This window comes from Rhinatrema bivittatum, chromosome 13 (assembly GCF_901001135.1).
Source record: "Rhinatrema bivittatum chromosome 13, aRhiBiv1.1, whole genome shotgun sequence".
Taxonomy (NCBI): domain Eukaryota; kingdom Metazoa; phylum Chordata; class Amphibia; order Gymnophiona; family Rhinatrematidae; genus Rhinatrema; species Rhinatrema bivittatum.
The window spans coordinates 53,199,852-53,227,239 of record NC_042627.1 but is presented as its reverse complement, the minus strand read 5'-3'; the positions used below and the strand labels follow the sequence as shown (position 1 = coordinate 53,227,239).

The 27,388-nt window shown below is 42.5% G+C and overlaps 2 protein-coding genes across 13 annotated transcripts in view; both read right to left on the bottom strand.

Annotated features, from left to right (window-relative positions):
• Positions 1-10,986, bottom strand: part of MYO5C (myosin VC) — a 180,676-nt gene extending 169,690 nt beyond the window's left edge. Inside the window, exon 1 of one of the 2 annotated variants that reach the window (XM_029575910.1) lies at positions 10,812-10,986. In XM_029575910.1, coding sequence (XP_029431770.1) covers positions 10,812-10,838 — 27 coding nt within the window. In that variant the 5' untranslated portion in view covers positions 10,839-10,986. Of the gene's footprint in view, positions 1-10,378; positions 10,780-10,811 lie in introns of those variants that run through there. The other variant, XM_029575909.1, reaches the window with a different exon arrangement.
• An 8,725-nt stretch (positions 10,987-19,711) lies between these two features.
• MYO5A (myosin VA) overlaps positions 19,712-27,388 on the bottom strand; it is a 226,862-nt gene continuing 219,185 nt past the window's right edge. For all 11 annotated transcript variants that reach the window (XM_029575888.1, XM_029575892.1, XM_029575893.1 and 8 more), the window contains one exon: positions 19,712-24,353. In XM_029575888.1, coding sequence (XP_029431748.1) covers positions 24,201-24,353 — 153 coding nt within the window. In that variant the 3' untranslated portion in view covers positions 19,712-24,200. The remainder of the gene's footprint in view (positions 24,354-27,388) is intronic.

Sequence of the window (27,388 nt, the reverse complement as noted above, 5' to 3'; positions counted from 1 at the left end):
CTAGTTTTCTCCAGAATTGCATGCCACTCACTCAAAAAGTTCAAGGTTCAATGCATTAAACAATTTCACAAAACAGAACAATCCTTAATAATACAAGGGCGAGTCCCACTATAAACCTTCAATCTGGCTCTGCAAGACACTCTGTGGGCTAAACTAATTCTTAACCCAATGCTAAATAAGTCAGGGTAAAGTAGATGTTTGCTTTTTTTAAAGATAAAATCTTTGTGGTCCCAAATCTTTTCATTGTTCTGTTTTACAACCACAAAAGGTAAATTAGCAGACTAAATATACCCTCATAATGAACTGGAATGACAGCTACCCCATTATTGCTCTGTATGCAACTCTATGCAAATTTACATCTCCTCTGTCTAGCTAACACAAAGTGACCAGCACATATGCACCAAGGAAGGTCTTGCAATCACAGCAATTCAGTCTTATTACATGTCGTGAGGCTGAGTGAACATGTTTTCTCTTTTCTTATAGCATAAATGTCCTTTTGAAAGAAAAAGGAATTTCAGTGTAATTTTATTTCTAATTCTTGTAAGTTAGGTTACTAAAGAAAATACTTCCTACATAATAAACCTATAAAAAAAACCCATGTTTACTAACTCTAATGTATTAGGGTTTGAACCATTTAAAAAAGACAGAGTAATTTTTAGCAGCCTAGCTGGCACAGACGACAACTATAATATTAAAACTAAAAACGTGACTATATGAATTTCTGCTGATGAGGCTGTGTCAGGTTAGGGCCACTCTCAGACACAAACATGGCTCTCCTTCATATTCAAAATGACAATATTTTATTTACAGACACATTTCTCCCCTGCAACACCAAACCCAGTTTAGCAGTCTATTAGATCATGAACAGGTTACAAGAAGTCCAGAGCATAGCCGCTCTGATGGTATCCAGGAGTTCTCGTAGAGCAGAAGTATCCACTCCCATCCCTTGAGAGTTTTCAGGATATCCCTAATGAATATCCAGGAGTTAGATTTGCACGCACACTGCCTCTATTGTACGCAAACCTGTCTCGTGCATATTCATTAGGTATATCCTGAAAACCTGACTTGCTGGCAGCCCTTGAGGGCTGGGAGTGAATACCACTGTTGTAGAAAATCTATTTCTCCAGTATTAGGTGCATTATACTGGTCACCAATTAACGCACATATCCAATTTATTATTCTTATTTTGACTTTTTGTGTTTTCTGGGTTTGGGATCCAATTATTTGAGTAGTAAGCTAAGATGGTAGGACGTCAGATGAGGTCAAGGGGCACTGCTAGTTCTTTCTTTTAGATGGGGCAAATTCAGTTGAGTCTAGGGCATTTCCAATGGTGGCATCTACACTTTGAAATTTGTCATCGGTTGATAATAGGCTGGAACTATATGTAAGATTTCTGATATGCAATGGATAATGGCACTGGCAGGTTTACAAGTTATTTCAGTATTTCCCAACCAGTCTGGTTTTCAGGATGTCTGTAATGAATATGTATGAAATAAGTAAATCTATTTTTGTTTAGATGTATATTCCACCTTTCAGCCACTTCAAAGCCGATACTGTAGGTACTTTCCTGTCCTCTGAGCAATGGAGGGTAAAGTCACAAGGAGCAGCAGTGGGATTTGAACCCTGGCTTCACTGGTTTGTAGCCCGCTGCTCTAGCCACTAAGGTAGTCCTCTACAATATAAGCATATCTGACTCATTCATTTTCAGTATGGCAGGCCTGAAAATCTGATTGGCTAGTTACAGTACTTGAATGTAACCCACTTTGAAGCGCTGAAAAAAGTGCTAAAAGCGGAATATAAATCTAAATAAATAAATAAGCATTCAAGAGCAGGTTGGGAAACAAAAGTTAATTTATAATAATATGTTGGTAGGGGCTTTATTGTGTTCATTACTATTTCACAAATAACAGTTTGCTTTGTGTTATATAATTTTATATATATTTTTTTTTAAATTTTGATTGTTTACATAGTATTATGTAGATCATTGATTTTTTCTTACACCACCTCAGGCAATTCTTTTTGAATTGGGGAAGTGGTTAATTAGAAAGTATAAATAAATAATTATTCTTCATGTCTGGATCTGGACATACCAGGTTACTTTGCTGGTATTCCAAGTTCAGAGTCCAGGCCTGTCCTGCAGCAGTGGAGTTTTGCCTTCCAAAGGCATTGTGCAGCCCTTGGCCATCAAGTTGCCCAAACACTGGGCCTATTCCAGCAACCCCTTCTCAAACCCTCCTCCTACACCCCAGGATCTATGTGGATTCTTAGGGGCCATGTTCCAGGCTAACACTTGTCTGAGGCGCCTCAGTTTAAATCACTCCGTGGCCTCACTAGTACGGCAGTGGCCCTCTACTGGACAAAACCTGGTTTAAGGCCCTCCAAATGTCTTTTTTGCCCTCTTGTACCAAAGTGCGATTAACTCATTGACATGGGTTGATGTAAAGTGAACACATCAACATGGACATTATTGCAAAAACTTAACTATGCAACCCCGAGGACTGCCAAGTAGGAGGGAGTGGATCTGGGACTTGTTCACCCTTGCCTACCTGTTTTTTTTGCCTAGCCACCATTACTGCTTGTTGCCCAAAGCCCATGTCCTCCACCCACCTGCTGATATGAATTTGGAGGAGTCAGATGCCACTTTCAGGGGCCTGAGGTCAATAACAGCATTTGCTGAAGGGGTGAACCAAAGGAGCATAACCCTTTGGGAGGCTCAAAGGGAAGCAGCTGACCCCTTTTACTGGAATATCTGACTTTACTGCATTTCCATTGTTGAGGACCACTATATTCAGAAGCAATGCTCCTAATTTTTGGTGGGGTATATACGCAAAAATGTTCTTGTGTGCAATGTGGTATACAAATTTGCATGCAGTGTTCTTTTCTTGTACATGTTGTGTTTTACGAGCTGTGTGAATATGCACGCAGGTTACAGAGAATATTACTCAGAAGTAAGTCAAAGTGGGCTTGGGTATTCTAGCACTGGTGACTACTGGAAAAGCAAGCTATGGTTATTATTTCATAGGAAGTAGAGGAAAAAATAGAGATTAGCCCTGCTTATTCCCAAAGATTGCCACTTAAGGATTCTCAGATGCTCCAGGCAGGTTCATGCCATTTGGAATGTAAATATGGTGAATCCTGGGAAAACACTTATGTATGATGGATAATGCCAGAGACATAATTTTATAGTCATTCATCTAAATTAACTGGCAAATACGTGCATTCAATAACTCCAAATTTTAAAAGTTTTGAAAATAATCCCACCAAATTTACCTGCACACAATTATACCTGCTATTATGTGTGTGGAAATGTTTAGGGAAAATTTGTGTATACTTCTCAAAGCGCAAAAGAATGGACTTAAGTGCAAACTCCTTCTCACCTCCACCCCAAGGCATGCCTCCGCTCAGGGTAAACATTTATCTGCATACAGGACCGGGCAGGCAATTTCATAACAGCCATTTCCTCGGGAAAAAGCATCATTTTTACCAGGGAAAAAAAAACTTTGAAAACTACCCATGTATAAAGCTAAAATATCTAATCATCATCATTTTTCATTTAAAACCCAACACAACTAATGGGTGCAAGTTAGAACATAAGGTTTGCCATACTGGATCAGACCAAGGCTAGTATCCTGTATCTAATAGTGGCTAAGCCAGGTCACATGTACTTGGCAGGATCCCAAGGGGTAGATAGATTCCAAGCTGCTTATCCCAAGAATAAGAGAGAGTTCCAGAAATCCACTGTATAATATGTTAATGGACTTTTCCTCCAGGAACTTGTCCAAACCTTTTTTAAATGCAGCTATACTAATAGCTTTTACCACATCCTCTGGCATTGAATTCCAGAGCTTAGTAGTGTGTTGAGTAAAAAAAATATTCTCTCTTATTAGTTTTAAATGTATCACCCAGTAACTTAATTGTGTATCCCCTCGTCTTTGTACTTTTCGAAAGTGTAAACAGCTGATTAACATTTACTCATTTCATAGACCTCTAATATCTTCCCTATGCCGTCTCTTCTCCAAGTTGAAGAGTCCTAATCTTTTTGGCCTTTGTTCATAGGGGAATTATTCCATCCCCTTTATCATTTTGCTCGCTCTTCTCTATACCTTTTCTAATTCTGCTATATCTTTCTTGAGATGTGGTGACCAGAACTGCATACAATACTCAAGATGAGGTCGCACCATGTAGCGAAACAGAGGCATTATGATATTCTCTGTTTTATTCTCCATTCCTTTCCTAATAATCCCTAGCATTCTATTTGCTTTTTTGGCTGCTGCTGCACACTGATCAGATTTCAATGTATTTTCAACGATGACACCTAGATCCTTTTCCTGAGTGGTGCCTCCTAATGTGGAACCTTGCATTTTGTAACTATAATTTGGATTTCTCTTCTCTAAGTGCATCACTTGGCACTTATCTACATTAAATTTCATTTTCCATTTGCATGTCCAGTCTCCCAGTTTTGCAATGTCCTCTTGCAACTTCTCACAATCCTTTTGCGATTTGACAACTTGGCATAATTTTGTGTCATTGGCAAATTAGATCACCTCACTTGTTGTTCCCATTTCCAGGTCATTTATAAATATATTTAAAAACAGATCCCTGGGGCACTCTACTATTTCTCTTGGGAAAATTTACCATTTAGCCCTACTCTCTGTTTTCTATCTTTTAAGCAGCTGGTAATCCACAATAGGACATTGCCACCTATCCCATGACTTTCTAATTTCATAAGAAGTCTCTCATGAGGCACTTTGTCAAATGCTTTCTGGAAATCCAAATACACTATATCAACTTCATCCATGTTTATTTATGCATTCAAAAAAAATGTAGCAAATTTGTGGCTAAATCCATGGCTGGCTTTGTCTCATTAAACTATTCTTATCTATATGTTCAGCAATTTTGTTCTTGATATTTTTTATTATTTTGCCTGGCACAGATGTCAGACTCACTGGATGATCCCTTTTTAAAGACTGGCATTACATTGGCAACCTTCCAGGCTTCAGGTACCATAGATGATGTTATTGATAGTTTACAAATTTCCAATAGCAGGACTACAATTTCATTTCTCAGTTCTTTCAGCATTCTGGGATATATGCTATCTGGTCCAGGTGATTTGCTACTCTTTAGTTTGTCAATTTACCCTATTACATCTTCCAGTTTCACCAAGATTTGTTTCAGTTCCTCTGAATCACCACCTTGGAATATCATTTCTGGCATGGGTATCTCTTTTTAAGTAATGCTGAAGTCACCCAAAAAATATACTGTTGTAACACAAACCAATGGTCCAAAAACCTAATAAATTGAGATAAAAAGGACCATCATACTAAGTACTACAGGTCTACCGACCTTCATTGCTTTTTAAATCATCATCGGTCCAGAATTGGAAGAACTTTTGTTGTTTTTTTTATGCAATTAAAATAAAGTAGAAAGATCACTTATCTTGGTATTCATTTAAATCAAATATTGAAATCCCATCAGTCCCAGTCCTGACATGCGCTGTGTTTCGAGGTAAGTCCTTTATGATGTGACACCTGAAGCAGACACCTACCTCCTTTGAAAATTCATTCCTTTGATTTTAGCTATATTTCATCTAAAAGCTTTCTATGATTTCCTTACATCATAATACAGCAGTTGTCAAAACATCTCTAGATGATTTGCAATAATGAATTTCAGGAAACAATCTGCAATTTGAATTGTTCATGTACATAATGCTGCTATTACAGTATCACCACTCTCTAATCTGCAGCCAGGAATATTGCTTTTCAGATATAATGTTCACTAGAATACCCCCAACTCAATAAATCAAGGTGTCCGATTTATAGGGTGATCTGCATTTGTACGGTGTTACAGCTACACATCGGGGGAACAGTGCTAATCCAGCAACTCTGAGCTGATAATCACATTTGGGGTCAGGAAGGAATCCTAATCGTTACTGCAAAATTGGCTAAAGATGCCCAGGGCTTTTTCACCTTCCGCTGGATTACCATGCGATGGGAATGGTTAGGCAATCGAAAGAACGTTAGGGCTCCAGGGGGCTAATTTTCAGCCAGCCCGATAACCTAAGATCATTGCTCCCTCAGCATCCACTTGAGATGTTCTGAAGAATTTCTCTCTTCCTTGCAGGGAATACAGCTTTTTAATGGTTCTAAAATGTTTAGTGCCAGCTCTGGAGTCTCCCACTCCGCTGCCATCATATCCTAAATGGCAGAGTGCAACACAAATGCTTTCACTGGCTTCTTGATGCCTGTAAGGATTGGGCTACCTTTGGGCATATCCCATTTCAGCTGTCCCTCCTCCAACTGCAAAGCCTTAGAGACTTTGAAAAAAAAAAAAGGAAGAGCACTCATTTCCCGCCGTCTAAACAGCCTAACCACTGAGACTTCGGACCGTGAACGCAGAACACCCTCTTCAAGCTCTTCTTCCCCGTCCGATTCTACTGAGGAAAAGGTTCCTTCCCCTAAAGATCTACGCTCACGGTACCGGGGAAGACATTCCCCCTTCCAATTCCCGCCATGCACTCTTTATAGAGGTTCATTGTTTTCTGCCCCTAGGACCGATGGCTCTGCTGCCCCTTTAGCTCTAAATAGCCCTTATGCATCTTCTTAATAAAGTGCACTGAAAACTCTGGGCTTCTCAATCCCTCCGAGTCCAGGGTCCTTTCACATTCCTGCAGTGGCTGCCATGCAGGGAAGACCTTTGCAGGCCTGATGCTCCTGTGCCGGTGGTACTGATAGGACTGGACCGCGGGTACCTGGAACATTTCTCCCCCCCCCTCCCCTTCCTCTTGCGGACTGCGCTGTCTTTCCCCCCCCCCCCCGTCGCAGGTCTTGCAAAAGGAGCTGGCGATACTTGGTGTGCGCCATGCCCCAACACTGCCTTCCTTTCTCCATACTTGGACTCCGAGGGGGAGGGGGAAGCATGGGCCAAGTCTACCATAAACTTGCTGTGCAGAAATACAGTGGCAGACCCCTGATTGCCCTGGGGACAGGGAAGAGCAGACATAGTTAAGCATCCCTGTCTTTGATCCCCTGACACAGCCCCAGCCTACCAGGGAGGAATGCTACCCACTTCTAGGGCAGTTACTCAGAGGCCCTGTCCTGTTTTTTTTTTTCTCTGCCAGACCATCTGCCTACCATCTGCTGGTAGGAGGGAGAACCCCCATTGGTCTGGACTGGTCTGCAGGGCACAAAAGAACACGATTTTGGTTCAATTAAAACGGAACACGTTGGGGTACCAACTGGGTGTCATGGTGGCAGTGCTGGGCTTGAATCCCAGACCAGAACAAAATTACTGGGAAGAGGGGAGACACTGGGAAGATGGTGGAAAGAAAAGATGAAGGAAGGAAAACCTCATGCTGGAGCGAGAGCAGTTGATGGGGATGGGAGACAAGGTCATTACATTTTTCATCTAGTCTGGTCTAGGATTTTCAAAGTTACGTGGCTCTCGTCATAAAAAATTTGAGAGCTCCTGCTCTTGGTTCCTAATCTGCTTTGAATTTTTATTTTTTTTTTTTTACACTATCCTGGCGTCTGCCCATCAAAATAAACTACGATATTTACCCAGAAAAATGACGTCATTTTTATCACTGATTTTCTTATTATAACAAACACTGATAAATTCCCAGGAAAAATGCAGGTCCCTATTGTAGGTGCAAAGTTCACAGGTAGTTCTGACCATGGTCCACAGCTAAAGCCTTCGCAGCTATGTGGGCTATCCACAATTGTCTCCTAAATGTTCACATCTATTTTCTTCATCACATCACTTTAACTAATTATAAACTATGACTTAATTCTGCTTTACTTAATGGCTATTGCACAGAGCCAGAAATGGTATTTCCATGTTCTTAGCTGGATGCATGTATACTGCACTATTAAAGCAGAGCCAGACTAGTGGTTTCTGCTTCTAGGCTGGAGGCTCAGGTTTCTAAGTTTGTGACTGTTCAGATTAGTCAGGAAGAAAGCAACTCTAAGGTGGTGCTCGCGACCACCATGATGGAGAGAGCAGATTCCATCACGCACACCGCCTAGAGGCAAGACAACGGCAGCATTCAGCCTGTGAAAGATGCCTGCCCTGTCAGCAACCAGACAGCACACAAGTACAACCACCATAAAACATTCTACCAACCTGACAGGGAGTTAGATGTGGCCTGACTACTAGGGCTTCTCAAACTTGTCCTGGTGTCCTCCCAATCAATTGGGATTTCAGGATACCACAATGAATATGCAGGAAAGCAATTTGCAAATACAATGGCATAGAGCCAGCATGGCAAATTCTTAAGTTCTTAAGTACAGACAGGGATCCTGCATGCTCATCTGTCCCAGGTGAAACATAAAACGAGGAAGATGACAAAAGCCATCCTAAATAAAGAGTATTATCTTCCAAATGATCACACTCAGAGATATATATCCCACAGCAATGGGGACAGGAATAACTGGACAGACTGTCTTGGTCTATTCTACTATGTTACTATGGACTGAGGCAATGCTCTTCCTACTTATTGAGCAAATGTGCCAACAGCATGCACTGGAGCACATGTCATAATGATGACCTGCAGCAAAATTACTATGAATAATGTAGCATGGTACTGTACATTTTATCCACCCTAACCTTTCACCTGGGACTCCTTCCTCTCCTTTGGGATTCCTGGAAGCTTGTTCAAGCTCTACATGTGACAGCTAACTACCTCCAAAGCCTGGGTACTCAGTCCCTTTCCATGGCCTCTGGGGAGCTCTCAGGCTGCCACTCTTGCCCTTAAAGCCTTCATAGAGAACTGTTCCAGGGCATTGGTGAATCTTCCATTTTCACCAGTTTAAAACTTGATGACCCCAGTTCAGTGAGCCACTGTTAAAATTTGAGCCATTTCTTGGACATAAGCTACCAGATGTACTCAATGTAGCATATACATATCATCCAGCTCTCTAAGCTTTAATTGCAATTTTTTTAATATATTAAATGTAAGTAGCCAGAATATTCCTGTAATCTGGAAATGTGAGCTGAAAGTCCATGTCTCTGGGCAAACTGACCAATAACTGTTTAATGTTTAGTCCATTAAAGTGATTATATATATATATATATATATATATAACACAAATGAATGAATGAAAATGAGATCCAAACCAACAGTTTCCACCCTAAATCAAACACGCCAGGTTTAGAAGCACACTCATAGCAAATAGGAATCCATTATATACACTTTGCAATTAATTTAGCAGTTAAAAGGGCATCGCTTCACAATGCAAATACAATGGAGGAAGGCTGTCACTCAGCATAAGGATTGAAATGAGTTCAATATAGTGAAGGAGGCCTGGGTTCAATCACAAGGGAAACCGAATGCAATCCGGCAGAGGTGCCCAGAATTCACAGCAAATAAAGCATAGTGAAACTTGTATCAGTGTGTATTATCTCCCTCTTGAGAACTATTCTGTGCTAATTACCTTATTTTAATTATTGTTACTATATTATGTCCTTTACACATGGGAAAAATAATGGTATCTGTCAAATAACCAAATACATAAATCAGCCCACAGATTATTCCAATCCAATCTAAAAAGGTCACATTCATTGAAAATAATTTAGTACAAATGAGTGACTTTACAAGTGTTTGTGTGATTCTGCAAGCAGCCAGATGTGAAGGATTGCATGTCAAGTTAAGGTATCTCTCTGCTCGATATCATACTGATATTTTAAGTGCACCCAAACCTTTGGCCTCTAGTGGAAAATGTTAAATAAAAAGCTAAGGTCCTGAAGAGTTTTTTTTTTTGTTTTGTTTTTTTTAACAAGTTCAAAAGAAGAAGTTCCAATAACTATAAATGAAACCTAATCTTCACTTATGAACTGACACAAAATTAAAGTATTTCTGTACCACTTTTCCAATCCAAGGCTGTACAAAGTGGTTTACAGCCTAACAAATGCAGAGCATAAATACATTCATCGCCAGACATAAATTAATGGGTTTGTTTTCTTGATCAGACCCCCCCCTGTTGTACCGTCACTGTTTTTACAGACAATTTGACACCGTATTTTTCACACCAGGACCACAGTACTTTATAAAGGTAAATATATCAGATTTTCCAAAAACTGCACCAGAAGAAATCCAGAGCCTAGGCTCAATAACTTAGAAGAGCTCCCATAGAACTCCTTCCTACACAGTTACCAAACAAACAAAACCCCAAACCTGTAATATTTCACACTTTTTATGTGCCTGAATCCTTGTAGGTTAGAGTTAACTGTCAATGACAGCCATTATATAGTAAAATAAAAGCACTACAACGTATGTACACTTCATGATTTACTTTTAAAAACCCACAGCACGTCTTTGTCCCTCACGCCAGTTACAATAAAATATGGGAAAACCAAAAAGTTTCCAAACAGCGAGGCAGACCTTCCTATAACGGCGGATTTCTTTCCCAGCGCCAAGCCCGCCAGGTGCGTCCATCCTCCGCGCCAGCTCAGCACCTGCTAGGGGTTTTATATTAAGGGAAAAGTCTGCAACCCAGAAGCCAGATTTAATAATGCTGCTCCAATTAGTAAAATAAATATCCCAGAGGTTTTCTAAGGCGGTCCAGCAGGTTTTTTTTTTTCTCTTTCTCAATCAACAGCAGCTGGGGGGAATGCCTGGAAATACTTTCCTCGCTGATCGCTCCTTTCCTGCCCTCATTAGAAGCAGACGCTGCTTTAACATTAAACGGGAGGGGAGACAGAGCGGGGGCGCGAGCCCGGCGGCCACCACGGGGCAAGTTTCACTTTGCAGCCCGGGATCCTGCCAGGCCCCGCCGGAGGCTGCCGGCACTCTCTGGTTAGCAACAGCCGTTTACCTGCGTGTACAGCTCGGCCAGCGCCATGGAAACGGCCGGGAAAGGGCCGGCGCCTGCAGGCAGGAGGCGGGAGCCAAGGCCACTCCTGCCAGCGGCACAGGAGGACTCGCGAGCCCGCGAGCTGGACGCCCGTGTGGCACCTGCGCGCTTCCCTCCCTCCCCCCAGTGCGCGCGCCGCTGTCCGAAGGTCCCGTTGTGGGTGGTAGTGGGGGCTGTGCTTGGGAGCTGGGTAGATTCCCAAGCGCCTTGCCCTGCCCATGGCGGTGACTTTTTTTTTTTTTTTTACTTCAGTTTACTGACACTCTCTGCTAGTTGGTCTGTTTTAAAGGGACGGACATAATCTAACTTTTTTTTTTTTTACGGAGTGGTGTTGGTTCATAGCATACATACACTTCACCAAACGAGCTCAGAGTGGTGCTAGCCTTCAAGAAGTCCGGGCTCGCGGTAGCAATTAAGTTACATCTACAATTTCTTCCACATTACCAAACAAAAACTATCCAAACTGGAGATTAAATGTCCCCACCCTTTTTAGGGCTGGGTGTGACCTTTCACCTGCCCAGCAGTACTAGGGCCCAGTTCTTCTTTGGAGTCTGGCCCTGTGGGGCATTTGAAATACTACAAGGGGTAGGGTTCCCACAGCCCTTAGGCAGATAGGGTGACAATAAGAAACAGGCCAATACAGTACACTGTATTGGCCTGTTAACAGTGGGATTAACAGGCCAATACACGCGACGCGTGTCTAATCGCGGGTTAACAGTGTGCTCCGCCGGAGCACACTGTTAACCCGTGATTAGACACGCTAGCATTACCCCTTATTCAGTAAGGGATCGAAAACTCGCCTCCAACGCCCCTGAACCTAATAGCGCCCGCAACATGCAAATGCATGTTGATGGCCCTATTAAGTATTCCAGCGCGATTCAGAAAGGAAAATGTGCAGCCAGGACCCACATTTTACTTTCAGAAATTAGCACCTATCCAAAGGTAGGCGCTAATTTCTCCGGGCACCCGGAAAGTGCACAGAAAAGCAATAAAGACTGCTTTTCTGTGCACCCTCCGCCTTAATATCATGGCGATATTAAGGCGGAGGTCCTGAAAGTTACAAAAAGTTTTTAAAAAATTTGAAATCGACCCACAACTCGCAGGTTAAACTGGATGCTCAATTTTGCCGGCATCCGGTTTCCGAACCTGTGGCTGCCAGCGGGTTAGAGAACGGATGCCGGCAAACTTGCGTATTGGCTGTCAAACCCTCTGACAGCCACCGCTCCTGTCCAAAAAGAGGCGCTAGGGACACGCTAGTATCCCTAGCGCTTCTTTTTACCTCCTGGCCTAATTTGAAAACTAAATCACGCGCACAGGAGAGTGGTCCCGCGGACTTTACTGTATCGGCCCGAAACACTTCTAAATCAGGCCAATACAGTAAAACCCGCGGGAGAGCTGGCGCTCCGAGGCGAGCGCCTGCTCTCCTGACGCGCGCACAGGCCACTGTCCTGTGCGTGCGATTTAGTATGCAAATGAGTGCCGCGGTAAAAAGAGGTGCTAGGGACACTAGCGCGTCCCTAGCGCCTCTTTTGACAGGAGCAGTGGCTGTCAGCGAGTTTGACCAGCCGACGCTCAATTTTGCTGGCGTCGGTTCTCAAACCCGTTGACAGCCACGAGTTCGGAAACCGGCCGCCGGCATAATTGAGCGTTCGGCTTCCAGGCCGAAGGCAGATTTAAAATTTTTTTTTAAATTTTGGGGCCTCCGACTTAATATCGCTGTGATATTAAGTCGGAGGGTGTACAGAAAAGCAGTTTTTCTGTACACTTCCCCGGCGCTGGCAGAAATGAACACCAGCCTTTGGGCAGGCGTTAATTTTTGAAAGTAAAATGTGCGGCTTCGCTGCACATTTTGCTTTCTGGATCGCGTGGGAATAACTAATAGGACCATCAACATGCATTTGCATGTTGCGGATGCTATTAGTTGCGGGGGGGTTGGACGCGCGTTTGCCGCGCTATTACCTTACTGTATAAGGGGTAAAGCTAGCGCATCAAAAACGCGCGGCCAAACCCAGGCTAACAGTGCGCTCTGTACTGTAGCGGCCCGAATGAATGTAGAGCAGCATTACTATTCACCAAAGTGAAAAAGGAATTTGCAATGGCTAGTGTCACTTCCACGACCCCACTGCCTGTGAAACAAAACATTACCCTGGAAAAAGTACACTCTGCAGCTATGTAACAAACCTGTCATACCAAATCCAGCACTAACACCCGGAACTCAAACTCAACCCCGCATAAGAAAAGACAGCAATGCAAATATTGCCATGTGCCCTAGAACACCAATACACCTCCTAGGGGGAGGAGCAAATTGGAAAACAGAACAAGCTGGACTGCTATAACGCCCTACTCAGAAAATACACACTATCAGAATCCCTCACCACCCACCTACAGGATAAACGATCACAGACTACAAGTAGAAAGATGTCGGACAACTACAGTGGAAACGCCAAGAAGACAGATTTGTATGTAATGCAAGACTGGAAAAATATAAGCAGAAATGTATTTGCTCCTGTGCTGTGCAAAATAGGAGATCAGAAATGCACATTGTCCAAAGAAAAGAATGAGCAATAAAATCTCTGTAAAATCCCTTAGGAAAGAGGAGAACCAGCAGCTAGAGCAGCAAAATCTGTGGTATCCTGCTACCAGGCCTGACCTGAAACCTGACCAGGGACAACATGGACCAGCACCAGAACCTGAGACTTGGCCCTGATGCTGTACTTTCTGAACCTGTGCCTTTACTTGACTTAATACCATTTTGTAATTTTTCCCTACCCTTTTATTTTAAGCATTATGAATGTTACTTTGGCAACATAGGTAAAATTGTTATACCATTAAAGTTACCTGAATCTGAAGAATATTTCTAGAAAGCTGGAAATCCTGCCACACCCCCCAGCTGTTTTCCCCCTTCCTGAGCATCTTCATCTGCTCCTGGGGGGGGGGGGGGGGGCGGTGCATGAATGACAGGGTGGTAGGTTTATGGTACATGCTATCCAACTCACAATACTGCCCCCTCCCCCCCCCCATACACTTTTGCACTTTATTTCCTACCCCTTTGCTTCATTCCCTTTTTCCCTTCCCCACACTTCCTTCTCATCTATCCCCTTCCTTTCTTATCCAGGAATCTCTCTCTTCTGCTGGTGGCATTTCCAATCCCCACAGTACACCTCTATCTGCAGCTCTTCCACACGCACTTCCACCCACTCCACTACAGCTATTTCTGCATTTGCTTGAGGAACCACGCGTGGTAGTGTTAATTGGAGCTGGCAGCAGTGGCTGAAAACACTCTCCCTGTGGCTCCTCATGCTGCCATCAGGGGCCACCTGGAAACTGCTTCTCTTGTCACCATGAGCTGGCTAAAATTCAGCCTTAGTTTGTGGACCCAGCTCTGGAGGCTAGTGCACCCCCTATAAGTGGGGGGGTGACCCTGAGGTTGATATTAAAATATATACATCTGGATGACTTAATCCAGACAAAGGCTGACTTTTGAATATCAGTGCCGTAGAGCTGGATAAAATGTATCAGCTTAAATGATAGGGGTTCTGGAGCTGAATAAGTGTGCAGGAGCAGGGTTAAACTGATCAGGGAACGAGTCCTGCATCAATTTAAGCTAATTGGCTATATTCAAAGAATGTAGCTGGTTAAGCAGCACTCGCGTAAAAAAAAAAAAAAGCCCAACCAAGTGGGTACTGGCCCAGTTCACTACTCCCTCCCCATTGAAAGCAAGAGTGGTCTGGTCAGTTGACCATCCTTAACCCCAAAAATATAGGATAAGGTTGCAGACCTAGAGGCCTAGAAAATCTCCTTCAACCTCCCCACGCTGCCCAAAAAAGTCAATCAGTAATGAAACCACAGGTTTGCAGCAGCAGCAGGGCAACCTCCCCCATAACCTTCCCACCCAAATGAATGCACAGACAGCAGTCATCTTTTTTTTATTTACAGATATTGTTCCTTGATCCCTCATAATCAAGATTTCGTTGAAATCCTGCCAGTGGAATACTTCTTCCTGAACAATGCCCACAGTTAGGAGTTAAACAATGCAATAGAAGTTTAAAAAAAAAAAAAAAAAAAGCATGCGAACCTGAAAATATGTGAAGACACGCTTAGCTTGCACAAAGCATGTTTTCTGCATACAAAGTGTCTTCTGTGCATGATTTATGTGCAGAAAACAGTTTATGCATACAAACAATGTTTTGTGTGCATAAATCATGGTTAATGTACACAAAACGATTTCGGCACGTAAAGGTTCAGTGTACAAAACATGAGTTAGGAGCATAATGTGGGGATCTTAAAAGCTAGGGGACAACATGTGTTAGGAGCATTAAAATTGTACTCCTAGCAAATATACATGAGTTGCTAACTCATGTTTTGTGCACAGCTTTTAAAAGCACAATTATATTCTTCTAACTCAGAATTTTTGTGCACACAGCTTTTATGGTTTATGCTCTTAACTCATGCTTTGAGTGTTCAACATTTATGTGCACAAATATGTACAGAAAACATAATCTGTGTGCAAATCGTGTTTTCTGCATATAAATGACAAGTATGGAACCCCCGTACTCAAATCTCCATGTTCAATCCCATAGATTACCACTAGCCCTAGAAACTTTCCAAGACACGTGTTAAGCCTATGCACCTCTGTACATTGTGAGGTACTAGCTAATGCATTGATTAAGATAGTATTTGAATGCAGGAGCATTAATTCATGCTCACCGTTTTTGTGTGTTCAGCTCCTTGTCACATCGGGAGTGAAGTCATACACACAAGTGTGTGCATAGCCCAGCGCACCTTATTATACCGGGGCCTCAAGAACCTGTTTCTTTGTATTTCAGACCCTTTTCCCTGCTGTTCAAAACACAGGATATTGCTTGAACAAGAACTATATTACAAAGACATTTAACCCCCCCCCCCCACCAAATGTTACAAAGCTAACTGAGGAGGGATACCTGATTTGTTCATAAAGAATTCTAATTAATGAAAAGACATACTTGTGATGCTGTGATTGTAAGGTGCATTTCATTCTTTTCTATTCATTATAATGAATCTGCCTGAAGAATTCAGACATAGCACATACAGGCTTATAGGAGAACTCCCATCCTTACAGTTAAGGATATCGTCTTCTCCAGTCAGCTGAAAGTGCTCCCTTGGATATATAATTAAAAAGGAACTGCACAGTGGAACCTTCATATTCAATAACAATGGTAATCAGATTAGTGGCAAACAGGACAGAGAGTAACTCATGCAACAGGATATGGATTCCAAGGCTATTCCACATTTCTGCCCCTTCAGAGCTCACCTTATTTATTTATTTAAGGTTTTTATATACCGGCATTCATGATATAATCACATCATGCTGGTTTACAGTAGAACAAGGGGGTGCAAAAAATTACAGCTGGAACGTGTGCAAATGAAGAAGCACTTACAATGAACAAGGAAGATCGAACCTTGTAACCTCTTAAACTTCAGGCCTTATGTACTAAACATTTTCCCCAAGACACAAAATGGGAAAAACCTTTTAGTATTAGGGGACTTAATAGTCATTAATATATTTTAGTTCAAAACAGAAGTTTGAGCTACTGCAGCTGAAAGAAAAAAAAAAAAGGGCTAGGCCCATCCTTGTCTTCACAGTAACAGTCTGGTATATCAGATGTATTCCACAGTTCTTACAATCCAGTGGGCCGTACTGAGGTCACTAATCTGCCACAGCGTGCAATGGATACTCCTGACCTAGCAGCAGCAAAGAACTTTCTTCAAGGTAAGCCACCTCCCAGTAATGAGGTATAAAATTTACTCAGCAGCAAAGGAAGTATTTTTGCATGGCTGGGCACTAAGTCACATGGAATTTGGCATGAAGTTGTTCAGTGTGGTTGCTATAGTAATTAAAGCCTGTACCTGATCAAGAGTGGTACTCATGCCTGAAGGAAGACAAAGACCCTAACGTGATGATGGTCTTAATGGGTCTTGTTCTTTAAAGAAACAGCCAGACTGCACCTCCACTGAAAATCCAGATTAAGGTTACGAGGCAAGCACATCCACCTTCTTTCACTTGCTCTACTTGGGTCATCAGCTGCTTACAACGGATAAAGGTATTCAGAGGTGAAAGACTTGGCCAGATGCAATAAGATATCTCTTTAATTGAAGCCAGGCCCAAGAGCTGGCTGTCCGAGGCATGCTCTCCCCTTGCTTTTATGAAGGAACAGACTTGAATGCAGGAAGCCCTCTCCAGTGCCAACATTTCTGAAGAATGAATGTGGGCAAATGTAAGGCCTTTAAGGAAGGTCGGGAATAATACAGTTTCAAATCCAAATTAACCATCAAGTCTTTTTCTGTACATTTAAAAGCAGCAATGTCTCCTATTCAGTGAAAACTTTCTATTTACCTGGGTGGAGACAGACAGACAGACAATCTTAACACCAGGATGAAAGAAGAATGAACAAGATTGGGGTTTTTATTTTGTGTGTCCCAGGCTCCCGGGATGCACGATGCCAGGTGAGCTGCTAACGTAGCCTTCACAGCCTAATGGGAGACTTCTGCTAGGCACTGTTTTATGGCAATTGCTAGGAGATGCTTATAGAGCAGTCTAAGAAACATGACAGAGGCATTCCAGATCCACATAAGCTACAAGCATGTTGCAATGAAAAGGAAGTTGTAGAAGTTTGGTTTCTTCACGAGACCGCCCTTCTACATCAAACCAAAGAGGTTCACAGAAAACAAACAATTCAATAAGATAAGAACCCATAGTCACAATATTAGGCTCCAAGGGGGTAGACTCAGGAGTAACATCAGGAAACGTGTCTTCAGAGAAAGGGTGGCGGAGGCATGGAATGGCCTCCAGGTGGCAGAGTAAGAGAATTCAAGAAGTTATGGGACAAGGACAGAGAATCCTTAGTTGAGAAAAAAGGAGGTAAAGCCAGAGGTCAAGTGGGCTCTTAGTATTGCACCAGTAAAGGGCAGTGGGCAGACTGGCTGACCCTGACCATCTTTATCTGTTGTCCTATGTTTCTACACTTTATCTTAGCCAAAAGGCTGAGACGCGATGGCCTATGTTTCTATATGTGGAATTCTGAGCTCTTTTGGTTATATATGGGTAGTATATGTGGGAACGATAGGAGAAAATACATGAGAAGAGAAATAACAGCCGTGTGTTCTTGCCAGAGAGGATAAAAAACCCCCGAAACAATAAAGCAATTCCTAATTCACTGTTTTAGGTAGTGAATTAGGAATAACACCAGTCTGCAGACACAGAGCAGTTACAGGAGGCCATCCTTCATATTTAGGGTTGCCAACTGGCTCCAGATATCCAGGACAGGTTGATTTGGTCCTGGTTTTAACCCATTGCATGCAGGAACTTGTCATTTTGCTTTTCTTAAGGCATGCATAGGTGTCAGAACTACAAATGCCTGCATGCAATGGTGTAAATCCAGGACCGAATTAGCAGCCTTACTGATAGGACATGTCTCAATGCTAACAACCATACACATTTCTGGTCTCTCATATTCCAGTGGAATCTTAGGGATAATGACACAATTAGAGGCCAACCTACATACTATTACTAATATATTTATTCAAACGAAAGGCAGTGGGCCACAAAAGGGTCTGGGAAAATCTGGCGTGTAACGTGCTGGGATCGCATGGCCAAAGTAAGAGTCTTATATCAATAACTTTATATCTGTCCGCTCCAAGCTTCAAGAACCAGGTGTAATACATTTCATTACCTCAAAAATCCTTACAGTAAGCATCACAGGGGTAACCAGGGTCATTAAACCTGCATCCAACTTGCAATGTACCATTCAAGGGTTGAAACTGCACATCAGTCCATCAAATTGAGACTTCAAAATAAATACCTACATTGGAATAAGGACTTGTTTGAAGAGGAAGGCAGAATCTAAGCCAGTTATGCATCATAAATACATTGCTTGTAGGCCTGGAGTTAGGCGTAGGCAACAAACTTTGAAGCCACCAAATATCCAGACCATAGAGAAGCCTGCTCTCTTCAGCGGCATGTGTTGGCCCGATTTCAAAGGGGCGCCACTGTAGTCCTCTGTGAAATACCTACAGTACCTGAATGTAATCCACTTTGAAGCGCTGAAAAAAGTGTGAAAAGTGGAACATAAATCTAAATTAAATCTAAATTTATGGGCGTCAAAATCTTAAATCCAGCCCTGATTTCTTGCTGACCCCAAAGGGCTGATTAGGGAAAATCCTTGAATCAGAAACCATGAATCCTAGAAACAGAGAAGCAGATGGCAGATAAGGACCTCAAGGTACATCAAGTCTGCCCTGCCAGCTTCATTGCTGCTGTTGAACTCAGTTGGTCTTTGGGTATTCCCCTTACTTCATAACCAGAAGTCCTGTGCGCTTTTCCCAGGCTTTCTTGATTTCTGTCAGTTTCTGCCTCCACCACCTCCCCCATGCAGAAAGATTGCTAGGCTCTTGGAGTTTATTTATTTTTATATACAGACATTCGATCAGATATCACATCGGTTTACATTCAGGTACTGTAGTCTTGTTCCAGAGCATTCTTTCCTCTAAAAAAGGTTTCCTTTTTGTGCATTATTTATAACTTTTGAGGTATTTCAGTGCCTCTCATATAATCAAAAGGGAGTGTCTCTTATTCATAACCCTTTACATAATATTTCACTGAGCAAATCTTATGCTTTAACTTTCTCATTACAAATCCACAGATTACTAGGTTGCAAAGCAAACACAAGCATAAAAGGAAAAAAAAAAAAAAAACAAGAGAGGAAAGGCCAATGCTGCAGCTCATCAAGTGCAGGTCTCATCTGCGGTCTCATTTGTGGTTCAAAGTTTGGTCTTATATCACATCAACAGACACATAAATGAACTTAGTCAAAGGGAGATGCTGAAAACTTGTAAGTTTCATTTCATTTATTATTTAGATACCAACTCATCAGGTAACAAAACCTGCCCAAGGCAGTGAACAACAAAATAAAAATTTCAAAACATAAAATAAAAACACTCCCCCTAAAATAACAAAATTTGAATCAACACAGCCATCAGCAACATTCCTTAAAACCCCTTCTATTGCATCCTAACTGCCACAGACCCATCAAAACCAAACCTGAGACTGCCAGCAACAACAGTCTGATCACTGACAGGAGACCATCAATATCATGATCTTAGAGAACTGGCGATATATCAGAATAACTGAACACCAACAGGATACCTAAACCACTATCAAGCACCAGCTTACTCTAGTGTCGGCTGGGAAATATTCAGAGAACTCTCATAGTGGGGGAGATTTCAGACTCTTCTTTTTCTATTTATTTTTTGCCAACTTTTGCACAGCAATAAGAAAGGACATCACAATATATATAGGGAAAAGAAAATCTAATATGGTGCACACACATTGAAGGGATTCCTTTGCATCAGAACAGCGGAATGCTATTTGAAAATTTGATGCCTGCTTACTGAGACTCTGCACATTTACATAACATACACACACGCACTTACAGCCAAAGCAAGATGGTACAACAGACATGGAACTGTTTGTTTATTTCAACAATTTGCTGTGACAGCTAACTGAATACAAGGTTTATTATGCACACATTCACTAAGTACAATATCAGATACTACAGGTACGCTTACATGTCATTCTCCTAGTTTTTGGTTTTTTTTCCGTTAAGTACTGTGGTGGAATCCTAACATTTAAAGATGTTTATCTGTAACAGATGAAATAGCAGCCTATTTTTCTTTTACAAAACCAGAAAAAGATTTTCTTAAGAATGGTGAGACCCTGAACCACATTCCAGCATAACCATTAAACAATATTGTTAATGTCCAAATGGTTCCTGTACAAGACAATTCTAGTGCATATGAAATCTCTGTAATGACAAAAAAACACATTTACTTATGCTTTGAATTTACTAGACTACAGCAGATTGACCAAATCAATTAAAGCATCATCTCAGTTACTTAACGTTAAGCCTGATTAAAATCCTATGATCCCCAAGAAGTTCAGTTCTGTATTTCATGCCTAATGTCCCCAAGGTTGGACAGAATGAATAACTGGGATAAAGGAGGCAATTTTCTTAGAATGATTAAACAGTTAACTTGTACTATTCAAAGGGGAGGGCACTGAAATATTAACATTTTTGCCAGCATTCACCCAAATACACCAGTAATTATAACTCCCAGAAAGGGCTTTATTTTCAAAGGTGAGCAAATAGAATAAGGCCAGGCCACAGCTGAGCTGTGCAAGAGACTTTGCCATTTGCACATGTACTTTCTGAGGCACAAAATAATAAAACAAACTTCTGAAAACAAAGTTCCGACAGGGCATATGCATGAATCCACAAGGGAGAGGTGGACCAAGTTCACTTTTTTCTATATTAATTCATCGATTCCTGTACTTAAAAAAAAAAAATGCTTATAAAATACTGTTCAGCCAAATAGGAGAAGCAAGAATGTCGACTGTGAAACACTGTCCTTTCAAACACGTTACACAGTTAATGCAGTATGCAAGCAACATAAAGCAAACCAGATTGGTTATCAACTAAGAACAACATTATTGTGGGAGAAAAGTAAGGCCTTGCACATGTAAACAGATTACAGAAATCACAGAACACAAAAATACATTAGACTGCTGAATGGATTTCAAACCTACAGTGGGGTCTCGTTTTATAACAAATCTTGGTTGTGAACCAATGGCATTCATATCCCTTCAAGCAAATCCTGGAATGTACATTAAGACAGACAAGTCGTCCATAACATCCACAATTTGTTGGCTCTCAGCCCACTTGTGGTAATACCTGCATCTCCCAAACCATGCAGCCGCTTTGATAATATGTGAAACATTTTTGGAAGCATTCCCAAAGATCTGCCCTATTGAAGAAAACCGACTTGGATAAGGATCGATATTCTATAGGCAGTCAAGCTTCTAAGGCTGGCGGCTAGGATAGATCCTTGCAGTATGGACAGGGAATGAGTGGGCAGACTGGATGGGGCCAACTCATCTTTTTCTGCTATCTACAACATTACCCTATACGATTAGTACTTGGGATGCTTCACCTGTTGTCTTAAAAATCACCAAAATGTAAGGGTTTGCTGAAGTTTATGCAAGTCAGCACAGGCTGCTGCCATTCTAACATCCGGGCTGATTTACTAAAGTGTGCTACTGGTTTATTGCACGTTAATGCACTGTAGTAAATAGGCACTATTCACTGTAATGTAAGCTGCATTAAAATTGGCTGTTAATGCATGTTATAGTGGCCAAAGTTTAGCCTAGCTTAGTAAGTCAGCCCCATAGTTTGTGGGAATCAGACAGCTTGAGTTTCCTCACAATGTAATTTCTACAATAGCTTAGGCGTTTTCAGTTTTTTTTTTCCCGTCTATAGCCAAGCTGTGGCAGCTTTACAGGAAAACCTCACTACCTTACTGCTGGCAAGGGACAGCTCTGCCTCTGACTTCATCTAAGTGACTGTGATGACCACAACATTAAAAATGAAATGTCTCTCCTTAGGTACATTACCAGAATTTATTTGGAATCAACAATAATCAACAAATAGGAATGAAGTGAGAAATAAGTTAAAATAAGAGATGTGCATTTTAAAGTGACAGAAGTAAAAACTCACTTGGTTTGTCTGTATTCTCAGCCATTACTGCAATGTCAAATAACTTACGCTTGTTTCTAATCCGAGGGATGATAGCCTAATTTATAACAACATTTTTTTTTTATTTTTAGCCCATCTTTCTAAAAGATGCTGAAGGTGGCCTAGATTTATTAGAATTGATGTACAGTTAAGTCCTGTCCCCAAAGAGCTTAGTCTAAGTGGGTACCTAAGGCAATGGTTTTCCTAAAGTCATAAGGAGTGTCAGTGTCAATCTAACCAGAGGGACAACAGCCTAATTTATCACAGCGATTCTAGCAAACAAGACCAGCCCTTACAATCCTTTTCTTTCTAGTGTTAATATGTTAATGTAAAATGACTGAAATTTACAATATAAAGGAAAACAAATCTCTATTGCACTTAGAGAACATACTACTGCTATCTTCAAACACATTTTAGTATCTGCACAGGGCTGCTTGCAGGATTGTGGCTCTGGATTCCAGAATCTCGACTTGGGCTGCCTGTGGTGGCTTCTAAATCCTAAAAATCCCCCAGTGTTTGAGAAAAGATGCACAAGGGAATGAACCCCAGCCTTCACCTTACTACCAGGCTAAAGGTATGGAAGATCTCTCTGCTCACCCTGGCGATTTGGGCTACAGAACGGAAGAAACGCCACCTTCTGTAAGAAAAAAGGTCCAGCTCCAGGCCGGATTATACCACTTTTCAATTAAGATCATTCTCGGTATGTGAAGATGCGATGAGGGACACATTGCAAACAAATTTGAAGAGGCGCTATAAAATACTGCCTGGTTGGATGAAACCGAAGAAAGTTGGAGTTTAGCCTTTTAAAAAAAAACAAAAAAACATGTCAAGACAGCAAAATCAAGCAGCAAGTAAAAAAAAAACCAAAAAAACCACCCCTAACCCTCCAATTAAATATTAAAATAAACTATTTGTACACTCGCCGTACTTCAAAAGTTAGCGCTAAAGAAAACCTTCCGGAAAAAAATTGTCCAGCGTTCTCTTTAGTGCTTGGGGTACCTCTTTTCCTCCCCATGGGAAGCGTCGCAAGTCAAGGTAAAACCAGGAACTGCATGATAATAAGGAGGAGAATATTTTACTTTGCAGGGTCAAATAAGAACATTGTGCATTTCCAAAACCTGAACACACAGCAGCAGTTTAATATGGTTAGTAGACCGCACTACTAACAAATTAAGATCTATGGTGTACCAATACTTCATAATTTATATCGTACCGACATGAAGAAGCTATTTCACAAGTTATCTTATACATGTATACATACATATATATATATATATATTGCCAGTTTTCTTTTTCCCATTCCAGTTTTAAGACAGCTTAAACATTGCAGATCCCTAATGCACGCGTTCTGCTACAAAAGTTCTTATTTAACGTCCTCCATTTATCAGTCTGTTGGTCTTAGCTCTCCTCCGGGCAGATGTAGCTTTTCTTCCATGGATAAGATCCTTCTTGGTCCCTGCCCAGAACTGGTCATTTACGCGCCATTTCAGCAAGTTACCTAAACTGGCTTTGGCCATGTATTTTCTTCTAATCTAATGCTCGTCAGGGACGTAAATGTCAGTATGAAATGAAAGATCTATTTAATGGAGGCATCTGCCCATCAGTCCCAGCGGTGGGGCAAGCTTTCCCAAGTTTACTTGCAATCAAGTTCAAAAATGTGTTTCAGTGGCTTGCTCGGCTTAATGAATTCAAATCATAGGGAAAAATGGGCCTTGCGTCAGAAGGCGACAGTGCAGTGCTTTCTTTAGACCCGGGAGATGAAGGCCAGGCCAAGACTGCCTGGAATCTGAATGGTTTCCAAGGCAAGAGAGGACGGGTTAAAGGGGAAAGTAACAGGGAAGATGTGTTTTGAATCCATTAGCAGCTGAGGGGAATCCTTCCTATCGCGGAAACGCATCTGAAAGGAAAGGAAAGGAAAAATAGGACGGAGAGTTAGTCATTTTGCTTCTGAAAAAGGAGAAACCCAAGCAATGGCACAAACAGTTGACATCAAACATCCATTTGTAAACTTTCTTACAGTAATTCAAAAGCCATGAGCATCAGAGGGCAGAGGACTGTAAAGTGAAACTGATACATTCTATACATAAAGTATTTTAAAAATTATTTTAACTCTCAGTACGAGAAATAACCTCCCCCATGGAGCTGAAATGGAACAGCCCCTTCCACTGCTCGAGTTATACTACATGTAGCATTTAGCTGGACTGGGTATTGAATTGGTTAAACAACATGCCATCCTTTATAATGTATCAGCAGCCCTATAAAACCATTGGCAAACCAGTCGTGCTGCAGGTAACTGGGAATTCTCTGCAATCTGAGAGAAAGCAAATGTTGCTTACCTGTAACAGGTGTTTTCACAGGACAGCAGGATGTTAGTCCTCACATATGGGCGACATCATCAGGATGGAGCCCAATCACGGAAAACTTCTGTCAAAGTTTCCAGAACTTTGACTGGCCCCTACTGGGCATGCCCAGCATGGCACTAACCCTGCAGCCAGCAGGGGTCCCCCTTCAGTCTTATTTGATAGCTACAGGCAGTGCCGAAAAATAAAATAACAAAACGTTACGAACCCAACACCGCAGGGCGGCGGGCAGGTTTCGTGAGGACTAACATCCTGCTGTCCTGTGAGAACACCTGTTACAGGTAAGCAACATTTGCTTTCTCACAGGACAAGCAGGATGGTAGTCCTCACATATGGGTGAGTACCGAGCTGAGGATGTCCTGATATGCACCAAATATACCCAACGGCGTGCAACAGGCACAACAACTGGGGTGGAATTTGGTAGAGGGCATCCTGAACCCCACCGGGCAGGCGGAAGGGTGTTGGTACGTTACGTTGGAAACAGGTTACGCAGGACACACTGGCCAAAGATGGAATCTTGTCTCCTGGCTTTGTCCAAGCAATAGTGGGCTGTAAAAGTATGGAGAGAACTCCAGGTGGCAGCCCTGCAAATATCAGGAAGCGGCACCGATAGTAGGTGTGCTTTAACACGGTCTTAAAAAGGAATGCCTGCTTGCTGATAGCAAAAAGATATGCAGTCTGCTAACCAGGAGGAGAGAGTCTGCTTACCCACAGGTTGCCCTAATTTGTTGGGATGGAACGAGACAAATAACTGAGTGCTCGTCCTGTAGGCAACTGTACGCAGAGCCTGTTCCCCTGGATTGGAATGGGGCCTGGGAAAGAAGGTAGGTAGTATGATGGATTGATTAATGTGAAACTCCGAAACTACCTTAGTTAAAAACTTAGGGTGAGTGCGGAGTACCGCCCGGTCCTGCAGGAGTTTAGTGTAAGGCGGATAGGTAACTAGGGCCTGTAACTCACTAACCCTGCGAGCTGAAGTGAGAGCCAAAAGGAAAATCACTTTCCATGTGAGATATTTTAGGTCACAGGAGTGAAGAGGCTAGAATGGTGGTTTCATGAGCCGACCGAGAACTAGATTAGGGTCCCAAGAAGGGGCCGGAGGACGTAAAGGTGGCTTGATGTGGAGCAAGCCCTTCAGAAAGCGTGTTACAAGGGGTTGTACTGATATAGGGACATCCCCGACACCTTTATGGAAGGCGGCTACCGCACTGACATGCATTCTGATGGACGATGTCTTGAGACCCGACTCTGACAGATGCCAGAGATAGTCCTAAAACTTTGGGATTGTACAGGAAAAGGGATCAAGGGACTGAGAAGCGCACCATGATGTGAACCTTTTCCATTTATAGGAGTAAGATTTTCTCGTGGAAGGCTTCCGTGAAGCAAATCACGGGAAACTGGATCTGAAAGGTTAAGTGGTTGAAGGATTAACCTTTCAACATCCATGCCGTCAGGGTCAAGGCCTGAAGATTGGGATGGCGTAGGCTCCCGTTGTTTTGAGTGATCAGCAGCGGGTCCTTTCCCAAGGGAACGTGCCTGCTGATGGAGAGATCCTGTAGTATTGGAAACCACACTTGGCGTGGCCAGTGAGGTGCTATCAGGATCATGGTTCCCTTGTCCTGATGTAGCTTCATGAGAGTCGTCGAGAGAGGAGGAAGTGGGGGGAATGCGTAAAGCAGACCGGTTGCCCATGAGAGGGAGAAAGCATCTCTGGGCTGAGAGTGTTTGCTGTAAATGAGGGAGCAGTAATTGTCCACTTTCTGGTTCTGAGGGGACGCAAAGAGTTCTGTCTGAGGATATCCCCATTGTCGAAAGATTGAGTTCGCCACCGAGGGGTTGAGAGACCACTTGTGCGATTGGAAGACGCGACTCAGCTTGTCTGCCAGCAATTGTCCACTCCTGGTAAGTAGGTGGCCCTGAGGTACATCGCGTGGAGAGAGCTTCCGCCCAAATCTGCGCAGCTTCCTGACACAGAAGGAAGGAGCCTGTGCCTCCCTGCTTGTTGATGTACCACATGGCCACCTGGTTGTTCGATTGAATCAGGATGACTTGATTGGAAAGGCAATCCTGAAAAGCCCTGAGAGCATATCGCATTGCTCGAAGCTCCAGGAAATTTATCTGGTGTTTGGCTTCCTCTGGAGACCAAGATCCTTGTGTCTGCAGATCGGCCAAGTGGGCTCCCCACCCGAGGTTGGAAGCATCGGTGGTGAGAATGACTTGAGGATCTGGCATTTGAAAGGGCAATCCCTGGAGGAGATTGATCTGATTTTTCCACCAGGTGAGACACAAACGGAATGAGTCGGAGATGTGGACAATGGTCGACAGAGGCTGAATAGCTTGAATCCATTGAGACCTCAGAGTCCAATGCATGAGTCTCATAGCCAAGCGGGCCATTGGTGTGACATGGACTGAGGATGCCATGTATCCGAGAAGGACAAGGAATTGGCGAGCTGTTGCAGTATTCTGAGACTGCAACTGGTGAGCGAGAGACATGAGCGTTAGCGCTCGTTGTTGAGGTAGAAAGGCCATTGCCTACAAGGTGTCCAAGTTTGCCCCAATGAACGACAAGGTT